Here is a 14,888-nt window from a genome sequence, read left to right on the forward strand (position 1 = left end):
AGTAGAAATTCTCTTCTGGAACATCAGCAAAGAAAAAAATCTAAAAAATATAAACTGCAACTTTTTTTTTGTAAGTTATGCTATCTGAATGGGGACACAATTATAAGTTAGGTATTCTCCAAATTTGGATGCAAAAGATGAAATACCCTTTAAGTAACTTAAACAATTGTAATGAACTCTTTCCTTTAACACTTTGATACCAAGGCCACCTTTTAGCTACAACCAGAGGCATAACACCACTGCAGACCAGGATTACACTAGGAGGGCCAACCCTATCTGGTTCCATAATAATCCACCAAGACAACAATAGTTTAAGGCATAGCATTTCTTACCATAAATCAGGCTCCCTTTACAGACTGCTATGACTGAGAAGATAGTGCAGCCATAATCACTTAAGGTGAAGGCAGTGTATCTATTACACTACAAACTACTTTCCTGCCATATGCAGTTACATAACTTTAATGTACTATATCTTGCTCTTCAATTGCGTGTGTGAAATTTCCAATGCATTACATGCTTCATACAGTGCCACAGGTAGCCACGAAAAAAAAATAAAAAAATAAAAATACATAAAAAATGGAATTCAGAAACGCATGACAGATAATATGATTTAACTCTTTATTTCTTTTTTAAAAGCCATTCCTCTTAAATAAGATCCTAAACATTCACCAGACTGTCACTGTATAAAAATGTACAGTGGCTTTATTGACATGTACATTCCATAAAGTTTACAGCTGCAAAGATATGAGGCACACTCAGTATTGCACTTCATTAAAAGTTCAGGCTCAAACATAACCCAGAAGTTTAAATGAAACTGCCTTTGTAATGTAATAAATTTTATACGGGACGAACATTGATATTTTTATGTACAGCATTTGTTACAACTTTTATACCTTGTTATGTTTATGTACCCACCAAAAGCCATAAACCACCCTTCACTTCTCTGCTGGGCACAATGCAGGGTTCTCCAGCAACCATAGAGTTATATTAACAGTCTAGTAGATAAACAAATATTCTCCTTTCTTCCCACGAGATGCAAGTACACTTGTACAGGGCTACTGGAAAGTCAGCGTTCATTACTGTGGCTTATCTTCTGGCCATACATATACTGTATACATTATTTATATATAACCTTGATATGGGGAGCCTCTCTACTGTGTGCATTCAAGCATGTGCTGTGCACATCGGGTGCTATATGTAATGACCACATGCAAGCACCGCACAGTTATCAGTTTGAAGAGAACATGTAAGGTTTGGTTTGAAGAGCACGTGTCGCGAATACACAGCTGAATCTGAGGCCTCCTTCCTGATTAACCTTGTTCGCAGACTCTTTGGTCCCATCCTGACCGAAGGCTGTCGTCCAGAACCTGCCTGGCGTGACAGACTGCTGAAGTCTGTCTTGAAATTCACAAAAAGGAAAGAAAATTTAACAAAAGTGGAAAGGAAAAATAGGCTCATTTAAAAAGTGTGGGCATTTCTGCACACTCCACAGCCCAATGCAAACTCTTCTCCCGTGGGCGGATGAACCACATGAAGAGGACACTCTGTTCCTTCAAGTTGTTTGCCTTTTGGACCTAAAGAACAAAAAAAAAAAAAAATAAGAATGGAATGTAAAACACTAACTGAGCAAACAACTTTAAAGATTTTTTTTCTTTTTTTTTTGTATTTCGCATGGAAAAGGTACAAAAGGAGGGAACCTAAACTGCTCAGGAGAGCTTGGTGCAGAAAATATAAAAGCCACTACAATAAAAAAAAAAAACAAACATAACACCTTAAACCCCAACCCCACTTCCCCATTCCCAAGCTGCAACCCGTTCTGGGTATACACAATGCATATTCATTTCCAATGATGGCTCACAAGACAATTGTCCCTGTTCAATGAAACACCATTTTTTATACCCATATACCTGGAGTAATAGGATGACTAAAGTACATGACCCATAGTTCTAGAAAACTCCTCAAAAACTTCCATGAGAAAAGTTAAGGAGCTCTATTCACCAAGTAAATCTACCTCTAATGGCAGGGCCGGGACAAGGAGTGGGCACTGTGGTATTATTTGAGAAGGGGGGGGGGGGGAGCACTGCGGGGTGATTGAGGGGGGAATGGATTTGTGTTAGGAGAAATTTAGGGCGCAGCAGGGGGTAAGAACTGTTTCAGAAGATAAATTAAGGGGGCATGTGCTCAGAGTGGTGATTTAGGGGGATTTGTGCTAGAAGAGGTGATATGGTAGGAGGGAATTGTGCTAGCAGGGGAAATTTTTGTTTGGGGGGATTTGTACTAGTAGGATTGATTGGGGAGGGGGGAGTGTATTTGTGCTCAGGAGGGGAAATTTCAGGGTTAGAGGATTTGTGCTAGGAGGGGTCACTTGTGCTGGAAGGATTATAGGAAGCTCAGAGCTGGTAGGGGGGATTTCAGCAGGGGAGTGAATTCGTACTGGGAGGAGGGGGAATTTATGCTTAGGGAAGTATGCAGATGAGTACTCAGTTTTTTGGGAGTGGATTTTAGCAGATACATAATCTTCATACATTATGAGGGGGAGCAGGTTGACATGTTCGCCCTGGGCTCTAGCTGATCTTGTCCCGGCACTGACAAGCGCCCCCCCCTTCTAATACATTGACAGTGGGTACATTTCAATTACCACCTGAATATTCACAAACACCCCTAGGCATTGGTGGAGGGAGTGGATAGTCAGGGCTGCCATATTTTATTTAACTTTCTAGAGCATTCTCTGCTCAGATAGGTCACTTTGTAATATAGTATGATATCACCAAGGTCTTTCAACAGGTCACAGGGGGAGTCGTAGGTGCCTTCCATTGTAATATGGCCTTGTGTGCATAAAACTGTACTGTACTGTGTACTGAGCAGTGTTCTTACAGCCCTAGTTGGAACAACCCCTCCACCAAACCCAAAAGAGACACCGAGTTCGTCAGTGGCAGAGACACTGCTAGGACATTAATACAGATTGGACACCCCAAACCAGAACCTTTGAATCAACAAACACTACCAGAAAGGGTGACCAAATATTTTCCAAGCATCCTAGAAAGTACAAGATTTACTACTGTTCAGGATTATAGATCTATTCATTTTGGGAACACTGCAGGGACTTGAACAGAGTCTGCTTTTGTCCTTAAAAACCAGTTTCAGGTGTTTTACAAAAATATTCAAGTAGTAAAAAAAATAAAAAAATGAAACATGGCATACAATGAAAAGAAATGGGTTTTAAAGTGAAACTGCAGCCACAGAAACAAATACAAATTCATAATGGGATCTCACTGTATGCAATCCATAGCTGCAGTTCTGGAAATAGAACACTGGCTATATTATCCAGTGGGTACAAATAAATTATTTATTCAATAGCACAGAGCATTTAACATAACTCAAAAAAAAAATTTGTATGTCTGTGGCTGCAGTTTCACTTTAATGCACACCTACACAGCTTCATATTAAGCTCTAATTCAAGTTCAGCTCCAGCAGTCAAAAGGAAATATCTGGTGTTTCCCCAAGTATGAAGAATTCATACACTAAAAAGGACACCAATTATGTTGGTTTACCTCATATTGTTATAGACTTAGCAGACAGTCAGTACTTCTGCACCATACTCTCGGAATGAGTGAGTGCTGGTTACTCAGTAATCGACTAACCATAATAAAGCAAAGTTCCAGTTAAATTAAAAAAAACAAAAAAAACTGTAGCTGCTATTAAATTACACTAACCTGTCCCCCAGTCCAGTGGTGTCCTCACCGTGGCTGGTTTCGCTGGCCATCTTCTCCCCCCAGTGCCAGCATCTTCAGTGTGGGCACCCAGCTGTGGCTTCATTGCCGGGTGCCCACTGCACATGTAGATCTGCTCTTTGTGAATGGTCTTGTAGTCTTCTGGGACCGGTCACATGTCCCAGAAGACTACAGGGAGGACAACTTCCGCACGCCTTATGCTATCGCACCAGAAGTGGGAACGGGTACCTGTCAAATTTGTGTCCCTGCCCGTCACCCCCCCCAAAGGGTGCCAATCCTTAACGGGGAGCAGGGGACAAAGTCTTAAAGTGGAACTTCCCTTTTTATTCCACATTCTCATTATTTACAGCAGCAAACAGTGAAAATGTAATAAAAACAATATGTCCTGTTCCCATACACGTAAAGTTAACTCAGGCCATAAACAAGTCTTTATCAATACCATTTTCTTATCCATTGAAAAGTTAAGGAAATCACCATCAGTTTAGTATCAAATTAAATCTCACAACAACTCTGGTACTAACCTGCTGGACAATGTGGAAGTTCTTCTTTAAGTATGCTGGTCATCCTCTGGAAGTCATCATGGCAGGCATTACAAAAATGGGTTGTTCCAAAGCAGAAAAACACCGCCACGGAGCAGCAGTAACGACATTTGTACTCTAGGAAATCTGTACCATGTTTCGGGCACATCTGTCACAGGGAAAACGAGTGTGTCAAGACTTTGCCAAATATGGTATTGCAGAATAGATTTAAAAGGTGCATTAAATGGGATGTCAGTCGCCTTCACATTAATATTTACATTATCACTTTAAAGAATAGCTTCTATGTAGTACATATTGTCAAAGCTGTTAGAGTCACCCTAAAAAAAATTCACTTTTTGCATACCTGAGCCCTGGACACATCTGAGCACGCTCCACATATTAGCTCTCTTGGATCATAGTCATCTCCCTGTCCAGCCTCCGCATCACAACGGGCTTCTCCTCCAAAATATGCCTAGATATAAAACAATCCATGCATTAAGGACAGAGGGGTAAAAAGAACTGGGATACAGACCAGAGAACATTTTCCCAGATTAGCAGTCTGATAGAAGAAAACTAAATGCAACCCACACTAAAGCCGGGCATACATGGGTCATATTCCGAAATAATTTTCTTTTGAAAATCTTCTCTAAGAATTTTGTTCGAATTTCGCACCATTAGCAGGCCACAGCAACAGTCTATTTTTGAGCGACCATCAAATTTGACTGGTCGAGCATGTTGGAAATTTTTTGAAAAACAAATTTCTAATCAATGATGGGATAATCGAGCGAGAAATGTAATTGTAATGAGCATGAGCTGTGACCTGGAAAGAGAAGAAAATGCTTGCCCATGAAATTTCTTCTCTGTAGCAACATGAGGTGAAATTGAAGGTTTGGGAAGTGAAATTAAAGGCCTACTTGTTTCAATTTCGAAAATCAATGGTGGCACCATCGTATTACAAAATGGACAAAAATTCCAAATTTTTTACGAAAATTCTTTCAGAAATCAACTCATGTATGGCTTGCATTAGAAAAAACTGAGAAATAAAATAAAAAGAGTAAAACAAAAGGGCAGTCAGTGACAAGTAGACTTCCAGCTTGTCATCTCTTTGTGGAATGCTGGGACCTGCTGTGACAATGAGCAGATACTGAAATGCACTGAATTCATGTCTGATCTTACAAAGCTTGAAAATCTGTCTGTGGGAGAGATAACAGAGTTGATATACTAAGGGAGTATAAGCTGTTCACTTAGCATAGTTAATGGTTGTAACGAAGGATCACCAGACTGAAATAGATTTGCAAATTCCAGCAAACATGACAGAAGTAAAGGCTGTTAAAATGAAAAGCTCCACTCCTAACGGGAAGTATATTGTAACTTCAGTAAGGACGCATTTTGAGAAATTATAGTGGTTGTCTTAAAGCTGAACTAAAGTCTACAAATAAGCACTTCTCTTATAAACAGTCTGCCATCCGCAAGGTTCTGTGCCAACACAGACATCTTATCCTCCGCTTCTTCTGGGTGTCAGCTCTTCAGCCAGATTTATTGGCTCACATGGGATGGCATAATTCTTGCGCATGCACGGGATTTTATTCTTCCTAGCGCCCGGGTACTGTGCTGAGGAAGCTTCCTAAGCTGTGCACACATCAGTGGATTTTAAGAAGATTGTGAACAAGCAGGTATGGTACGTTTTATTGCAGAAGAGACACAGCATGTCATGTCTGCAATAAAGCCCCTGCCTCTGCATGCAGTTCATTTTGCATCTTTAATTTTGCTTTAAATCGGAACTAGTTTTCTTCTTTAGATCTGCAGTTGCCACGGTGCTGCTGACATGACTAGCCACACTGTAAACATGACACAGCCATATGAGGGACTGAAAGATTGGTTGAGAGCTGACACAAGTACACCGGCAACTGACAGTTATCACAGAAGCACACTTTGAATATAGCATGCACTGCACATGCGCTGGTAGACAAATATTAAATATGGTGCTTTATTTTCATGTTTGCTTTCCTATATTTTAATGATTGCAATGAATATAGTGATTTGTAGACTAACCAATGGTAGAGAAGGATCTGGGAGTTCTGGTAGATCGCAAGCTTAATGGCATGCAATGCCAAGCTGCGGTTTCTAAAGTGAGCAAAATCCTCTCTTGTATTAAAAGAGGAATAGACTGCAGAGAGAGAGATATCATTTTACCCCTGTACAAATCATTAGTAATACCTCATCTGGAATATGCAGTGCAATTCACAAAAAGAACATTGGGGAACTGGAGAAAGTACGGAGAAGGGCAACCAAACTGATAAAAGAGGCATGGAGGAGCTCAGCTATAAGGAAAGATTAGAGGAACTGAATTTATTCTCTCTTGAGAAGAGGAGATTAAGGGGGGATATGATCAACATGTATAAATACATCAGTGGTTCATATAGTGTACTCTGTGTAGAGCTATTCACGCTGAGGTCATTACAGAGGACAAAGGGACACTTTTTACGTCTGGAGGAAAAGAAATTTAATCTCCAAACACAGAAAGGTTTCTTCACAGTAACAGCTGTGAAAATGTGGAATAGACTCTCTCAAGAGTTGGTTCTGGCAAGCTCAGTGGATTGCTTAAAAAAAAAAAAAAAAAAAAAAAAAAGGCCAGGACTCTATTGGATACACAGAATATAACTGCATACTAACATTTATAGGTAAAGTTGATCCAGGGAATATCTGATTGCCTCTCGGGGGGTCAGGAAGGATTTTTTTCACTTGCAGGAGCAAATTGGATCATGCTTTGCTGGGTTTTTTGCCTTCCTCTGGATCAACTGTGGGTGTAGGATTATAACTTTTTTTTTTGGTTGAACTAGATGAACGTTTGTCTTTTTTCAGCCAGACTAACTATGTAACCACTAGAGTAGGGGTATCCAAATGTTTCATAAAAAAAGGATCAGTTTACGGTCCTTTAGACTTTGGGGGGGCCGTATTGTGGCCAGAGAGGGTAGAAAATGTCCCAGCATCAGTGAGAATAAACATGGCCTCAGGGTTGCTGGTTAGTTGGAGTAGTGCCCTATCAGTGGAATTAGTGGGAGGAATAGTACCCCATCATTGGTATTGGTGGGAGAAAAAGTGCCCTATTGCTGGTGTCAGTGGGAGGAATAGTGCCTCATACCATTAGGAAGAATAGTGCTCCAAGAGTCGAATAAAGGCTGTCAAAGAGCTAAATCAGACCCTCGGGCCACAGTATGGAGACTCCTGCACTTGTGGAAATCATCTGTAGCCAAGAGTATTGAGTTGTCACTTAAACTGTTGAAGTAGTAAATCAGCCATACAAAAAACAGTTTTTAATGAGTTTACCAACTCACACTTGTATTTTGAGAAGAATCAGTAAGGCACAGCTATTTGCAAGGCAGAAAGCATCACCTCCATAGTTAAAATATTGCCCTCACTACGTACTTAAATTTTGTAATCAAACAGGGCTTTAAAATATTAACAGATACATATAAAAGATCAGCTTAGAGTGTCTTAAAATGAACCTGTGCTTTGTCAATGCAGGACAAACTGGTTCATGGTTTTCAAAAATCAACTCCACTGTATATGGATCCATAACTTCAGTTTTTACTGGTAGAGTACCAATTTTCACCCATCATACTAAGCTGCTCTACAGACACAGGAAAAAAAGTATGTATATGTGGAATTACCTTTTTGCATTTGTAGCAGACATAGTAAGCATATCTATTCATGGCATAGCTAGCTGGATCATTGTAAAATCGCACTCCTGGCGTCGTGATTGCATCACTTTTGTGTAGCCCTTCATATTCCAACCTCATTAATGCTTTTCTTCTTACATCTTCGTAAAGCTCTTTGATTGGATCCATGAGATCCTTTAATACTGTATGATTGATTTTGTTCTAACAAAAAAATAAATAAATTGCAATTTATTAATCATTCTGCATAACTCTACAGCATATTTTGCGAATATAAACCAATTACAAAGTACACTGTCAACTCAACAGAAAACGAAGGTGTTGATTACAGGGAAAATAAGGAGATTGTAAAGTAACAGTTTCTCTAAACCCACAGCAACATTTTCGAACTGACCAATATTAATGTATATTTGCAATCACTTTATGAAGTGACTGCTTAATGCAGGGTCACCACTGCTACTCCATCTACTAAAGCTACTCTATAAAGTGTCCACAGATACAGCAAGATAGCTGGCCCACTACTGCTTAGCTCAGCAGGGAATAATACCAATTAGTATTCCCCTTGATGGCATGTGATGTTCCCAAAGAACGAAAAAGCCAGACTGGGTGACTGTCATGTACTGTCTGTGGGCAGCCTTATTTCCTGCATCCTTCAGCCCCCATTATGTACACAAAGTTCCAAATGCATATATTTATAATAGAACACAACTGCTGATTGGGCATGTTAATCTATACCTGTCTACAAACATTAACTGTACACAGAAAATTCATTTTATAGATATATCCTACTATAACAGGAGTAACATGGGGATATTACTATTCACAGTGTGCGTCTTTTCTTTCCTTCGAGAATTATTTTCTTCAACAACTAACCTTGCAGATTGGGCAGGACATAAATCCAAAAGTGATTCGTGGTCCTAGCCATCGGTTTTCCAGAACCCTTCTACAGCATTGCAAGTGAAACACATGGCTGCAGTCAAGCTAGAGAATGAAATGAAAAAGAAATTACTGTTAGTTTGTTTCTTCAGAATGCAATTTGAAAAAAAAAAAAAAAAAAAAAAAAAGAAGAAACCTGAGTTTAAGCACTTCAATACCAGGCTCTCTCACCCGCTTCCTGCCCAGGCCAATTTTCACTTTCAGCACTCTCACACTTTGAATGACAACTGCACGTCATGAAACTCAGTACCCATATGACATTTTTATCATTTTTTTGAGACGGATATTTCTTTTAGTGGCATTTAATTGCCACTGGGTTTTTCACTATTTGCTAAATGAAGAGACAATCGAAAATTGTGAAAAAAAAAGGTTTTAGTTTCTGTTATAAGTAATCTTTCCTTTTTGATGTGTACTGATAAGGCTGTACTGATGGGCACTGATATTCAGTGCCCTGATTATCAGTGTAAACTGTGTACTGACAGTTTTGCCGGCAATTGGCTTTCCGACAGACACAGCGTGAGGAAAGGAATGCCAATAACTGGCAAGTCTGTTTAAATGTGATCAGCTGATTGGACACAGCTGATCACATGGTAAAGGGCTACTGTGATCAGCCCTGTACCTCGATCTGTGATCAGCTAAAGGACACAGCGATCACAGAACGTGCCTAATGTGAGCCCCGAGGGGGCGCAGTCTTTGGAGGACATCTATAGTCACCCTCCCAGCACAAGACAATCGCACTGTAGCTGTCTTTTGGCTATAGAGTGGTCGGCAAGTGGTTAAAGTAGAACTTTAGGTTAAGACATTGGCGGTCAGGCAGGATTTTTAATGCAGAAGAGACATACGTTCTCTTCTGCATTATAGCTACTTACCTGCCTGTACACCCTTGTACAGTGAGCTGCATGCACGCAGCTCACTGTACAAATTCGGCAATGCCAAATCTGACTGAACTCCCACATGTGCGGGAGGGACATCATTTCCGCTCAGCCAATGGCAGCGATTGAAACCTGAAAGCTGCATTGCTGAAGCGAAGGTGAGCATTGTTCCGCTTTAAGCTCTGACAGAAAGAAATCCCCCTCAATCAGTATTTTCAAATAGAAAACAAATGTCAAGAAACTTTACAAACTGGCAAACTATAATAAATGAAACATTGTTCTACAGAATGGGAATGTCTATGAGAATATACTACACATCATACTAGTGTCTGAAATGAACCGATGATTAATACTGATGTTCTGCATTCCACACAAGGAGATGAGATTTGACATTCCGGACACTCAAACATGAACCAGAGCAGATTCATCAGTATGAGTCTGAGCAACCATACCAACACCATAGACTCAGGGAAAAAAAAAAAAGTAACATTCTTCTATCAGCCACCAGTGATCCTGTCTATAAACACAGCAGGACGATTGCTGAAAGTAAGAAAATGTGACTTCTTTCTCCAAGACTGAACCACAGGTCTTTTTCTTCTGTATAAAATGCTTTGAAACAAACACCACCTAATATTTGACACAACATTGTCTGAATACTGCTGCGAACATTCACATTTCTGCCCAACAAAACGTTTTGTACAAAAAACACTTCTGAACATGAAGGGAGGTCTAAAGTTTTTTTCAATGACCAGCCCTCCGCCAACTCAAATAGCCAACCTGAATAGCAGGAGCTGCAGAAAGCGCCTCTGTAAAGCAGATCATACACATGTCATCTGCATCCTGTTTCAGACTTGTTGCATTCTTGTCACAACCATGTAGGCAAGGCAAACACTGGTCCTCATTCTTCACACCTCCACATGGATGCCCACATGGATGGGTCTTGCTGCAGGCAGTCTTTGCGTACTCCTAGAAATAGCAAATTTGGTATCAGAGCGATGATCTCTAACTATGGAAGATTTGTCTGTATGAGCTTCTGACTCACCTGGCAGTCTGAATCAGAACACACACTGCCAACAGCCGATAATTCTGTCCCATTTCTGGAGCCACAGAAACGACAAGTTTCCGAGCTGCTGCTTGCAGGTTTTCCTATAATGCAAACAGTATTAAGAGCACAGTCACTAGCAATAAGAATAACACTTTTTTACCTCTGGCTTTTATTTTTTTAATGGGTGTCCAACATATTACATCAAATTAACAGACAGAAAAGCAGAATCTTACACAGGGAGTCTGGAAATAGTCAATTGGTAAATTGGTATAACAAGTAGATTGAGGGAGAAAAAAAAACAAACAAAAAAAAAAAAGTTTACAGGCAACTGCTACATATTCTACAATTTACCATCTATATGTAAAACTCACCAGTCTGTTCTCTGAATTCCACCATTGCTTTCATGGTTTTAGAGTCAGCAAGTGCCATCAACCAGAACAGCTTAGTTCTCCCACATCCCTCATGCAAATCAACTTTGATTGCCTCTTCCTCCTCTTTGAACACCTGTTTGGATTATAATATATAACTGGGGATGCACTAGAGACAGCACACTAAAATACTAGATTTCTTTTTATATCTATATGGTGACCAGTTTTTGGGATCCAGTTATTACAGGAACAGATCAACTATGTAATTTTGACTGTTAGAACTTTGTGGGGGTGTTTGGTAGCAGGTCTGTGAAACATCATTTATGCATGATCTACTACAAAATCAACCGATGAACACTTTACTAATGGCTTCAATTAATATTAATGTGACTGAAAATCCATAGAGGGCAAAGCTCACTCATGCTGATGTAACCAACCATAAAATGCATGAAGAATAGGGGGTGTCACTGTTTAGAGAATCTAAGATACAAAGTGGATCAAAAAAAAAAAAAAAAAAAAAAAAAAAAAAAAAAAAACATTCCTCAGGAAAACCAAGTTTTCATTTACAGCAATAACTAAAACACGTTAAGCATTCAGTTTTGGCTGGAAGGGTGCCACTATGCTAATAGGTAACTTTTTTGCCTTTTACCTGTCTTTGATGGGATTTTGTTCGCCGATGGAGATGTAGAAACCTATCACAGTCAGTGCACAAGTTTCCACACGCATTGCACAAAATGATTGCTGCAGTTTCACCATCGTCATGATTATCACACATTGGCTAGAACACAAAACAAATATTTAAGAAACAAACAAAAAAAAAAAATCCTATAACATTAAAACAAGTAGATTTCCTGCCAACAAGAAGGGATCAAAGACATGTAGCAGTATATTTACAATTGAGAATGCTTTTATTATCCTTTAAAGTATACGCCAAAAAACATCAGTTCAATGGGTGACCCTTTGCGATAACTGAAGTCTATGCTGGGAAGCACCTCAATTTTCCAGTGAATGTATGCCTTTTTTCAGCCAATCTACAACCAGAACATTAGAGAATTGAAGCATTGTAGGTCACTTTGTTTCAGCATGGCCATCTGCTAACCTCAGGCCACTTTTGGGGATGTACATTAGATACAGATATACTTTATGGAGGTGGGCAGTTGGGCTTATTTCTTATAAAAAAATTCAGTCATCCTTTCAGGTTACATTCACATTAGTCATGAATTTCATAATTAACAATTTACATTGATTCTTATGGAAAATGCACAAAAGATTAAGAAAGGATTTAAATGAAAAAAACAAAACAAAAAAAACCCAAATATTTTCCTGAAAAAGCGCAGCAGACATTTGTTTTTACTACAGGTAACGTGGCAGGGTACAATGGTAGGTAGAATGAATAAGACTGATCTGTAAACTCATCACAGTAGGTCTACTTAAGACAAAATAATTTTTAAAACACAAAAACATTACCATTTGTTTTTGCTGCCCATCCTTCCCCATCCACCTTCCAGAAGACAACCGGTCCACATGGTCTTGATCAAGCACACACAATGATGCAACAGCCAGCCAGAGCTAAAAAACAGTTAAAATTACTGACAATGTATAACATGGTAAAGCTTTAAAATGTATGATCTATAGAGGAGGAAAGAAAAGTGGCTGTAAATAGTTGACATATACAGTCATGGCCGAAATTGTTGGCACCCTTGATATTTTTCCTGAAAATCAAGTATTTCACACAAAAAAGGTATTGCATTAACACATGTTTTGCTATACACATGTTTATTCCCTTTGTATGTATTGGAACAAATATAAAACAGAGGCAGAAAAGCAAATATGACATAATGTCACACAAAACCCCAAAAATGGGCTGGACAAAAGTATTGGCACCCTTAACTTAATATTTGGTTGCACACCCTTTGGAAAACATAACTGAAATCAGTCGCTTCCTATAACCATCAATAAGCTTCTGACACCTCTCACCCGGAATTTTGGACCACTCTTCCTTTGCAAACAGCTCCAGGTCTCTCTTATTGGAAGGACACCTTTTCCCAACAGCAATTTTAAGATCTCTCCACAGGTGTTCAATGGGATTTAGATCTGGGCTCATTGCTGGCCACTTCAGAACTCTCCAGCGCTTCTTTGCCATCCATTTCTGAGTGCTTTTTGACGTATGTTTGGGGTCATTGTCCTGCTGGAAGACCCAGGATCTTGGACGCAAACCCAGCTTTCTGACACTGGGCCCTACAGTGCGACCCAAAATCCTTTGGTAATCCTCAGATTTCATGATGCCTTGCACACAGTCAAGGCACCCAGTGCCAGAGGCAGCAAAACAACCCCAAAACATCATTGAACCTCCACCATATTTTACCGTAGGTACTGTGTTTTGTTCTTTGTAGGCCTCATTCCGTTTTCGGTAAACAGTAGAATGATGTGCTTTACCGAAAAGCTCTATCTTGGTCTCATCTGTCCACAAGACGTTTTCCCAGAAGGCTTTTGGCTTACTCAAGTACATTTTGGCAAACTGTAGTCTTGCTTTTTTATGTCTCTGTGTCAGCAGTGGGGTCCTCCTGGGTCTCCTGCCATAGCGTTTCATTTCATTTAAATGTCGACGGATAGTTCGCGCTGACACTGATGCTCCCTGAGCCTGCAGGACAGCTTGAATGTCTTTGGAACATGTTTGGGGCTGCTTATCCACCATCCGGACTATTCTGCGTTGCAATCTTTCATCAATTTTCCTCATCCGTCCACGACCAGGGAGATTAGCTACAGTGCCATGGGTTGCAAACTTCTTGATAATGTTGCGCACTGTGGACAAAGGCAAATCTAGTTCTCTGGAGATGGACTTGTAACCTTGAGATTGTTGATATTTTGCCACAATTTTGGTTCTCAGGTCCTCAGACAGTTCTCGTCTCCTCTTTCTGTTGTCCATGCTTAGTGTGGCACAGACAGACACACAATGCAAAGGTTAAGTGAACGTCTCTCCTTTTTATCTGCTTTCAGGTGTGATTTCTATATTGCCCACACCTGTTACTTGCCCCAGGTGAGTTTACAGGAGCATCACATGCTTGTAACATTCTTATTTATCCGCAGTTGTGAAAGGGTGCCAATACTTTTGTCCAGCCCATTTTTGGAGGTTTGTGTGACATTATGTCGAATTTGCTTTCTTTCCTCCCTTTTTTTGTTTTGTCCCAATACACACAAAGGGAATAAACATGTGTATAGCAAAACATGTGTTAATGCAATACGTTTCGTGAGAAATACATGATTTCCTGGAGAAATATCAAGGGTGCCAACAATTTCGGCCATGACTGTATGTAGCCAAATTCGATAGGGCAGCAACACTTACTGGTCTGTCCATATAAAAGTTTTTTTTTCTCGACATTCATATTAAATCACACTCTTCTTTTTAATTTTCTGTTAGTCAGTGCCATAGTTAAAAATGACTGCATTTTTTATTTTTTTTTATTTGCATAAGTAATTTCAATCCAGTAAAAAGTAGGTTGCCTTGTATATTTCCAATTTGTTCTGACCAGTGTTTTTCAGATCTTACATTCACCTGATTTCTTCCACTTTGTATATCCATAACTGTATGGAGGGCAGGACAGGGTTTTCCTATTGAGTGGGATACAGGACTTTTTGCATTTAGTGGGTGACCCAAGATGGATTTTCTGTATGCTTTCACTAGGATGGAAAAGCAATACACGAGAAAGAAGGCTGGGCCATTAGGGATCCCATGGTTGGCAC

The 14,888-nt window shown here is 39.7% G+C and overlaps 1 protein-coding gene across 18 annotated transcripts in view; it reads right to left on the minus strand.

The window, feature by feature from the left end:
• Positions 1 to 604: 604 nt before the first annotated feature.
• Positions 605 to 14,888, minus strand: part of MYCBP2 (MYC binding protein 2) — a 304,426-nt gene continuing 290,142 nt past the window's right edge. For all 18 annotated transcript variants that reach the window (XM_089680411.1, XM_089680398.1, XM_089680410.1 and 15 more), the window contains 10 exons: positions 12,615 to 12,716; positions 11,797 to 11,925; positions 11,151 to 11,283; positions 10,777 to 10,880; positions 10,512 to 10,700; positions 8,800 to 8,907; positions 7,921 to 8,130; positions 4,614 to 4,721; positions 4,253 to 4,418; positions 605 to 1,574 (listed from right to left, as the gene is read on the minus strand). In XM_089680411.1, coding sequence (XP_089536537.1) covers positions 1,459 to 1,574; positions 4,253 to 4,418; positions 4,614 to 4,721; positions 7,921 to 8,130; positions 8,800 to 8,907; positions 10,512 to 10,700; positions 10,777 to 10,880; positions 11,151 to 11,283; positions 11,797 to 11,925; positions 12,615 to 12,716 — 1,365 coding nt within the window. In that variant the 3' untranslated portion in view covers positions 605 to 1,458. The remainder of the gene's footprint in view (positions 1,575 to 4,252; positions 4,419 to 4,613; positions 4,722 to 7,920; positions 8,131 to 8,799; positions 8,908 to 10,511; positions 10,701 to 10,776; positions 10,881 to 11,150; positions 11,284 to 11,796; positions 11,926 to 12,614; positions 12,717 to 14,888) is intronic.

Source organism: Staurois parvus, unplaced genomic scaffold, assembly GCF_062004578.1.
Source record: "Staurois parvus isolate SC_StPar_1 unplaced genomic scaffold, SC_StPar_1.0 ptg000243l, whole genome shotgun sequence".
Lineage (NCBI taxonomy): Eukaryota > Metazoa > Chordata > Amphibia > Anura > Ranidae > Staurois > Staurois parvus.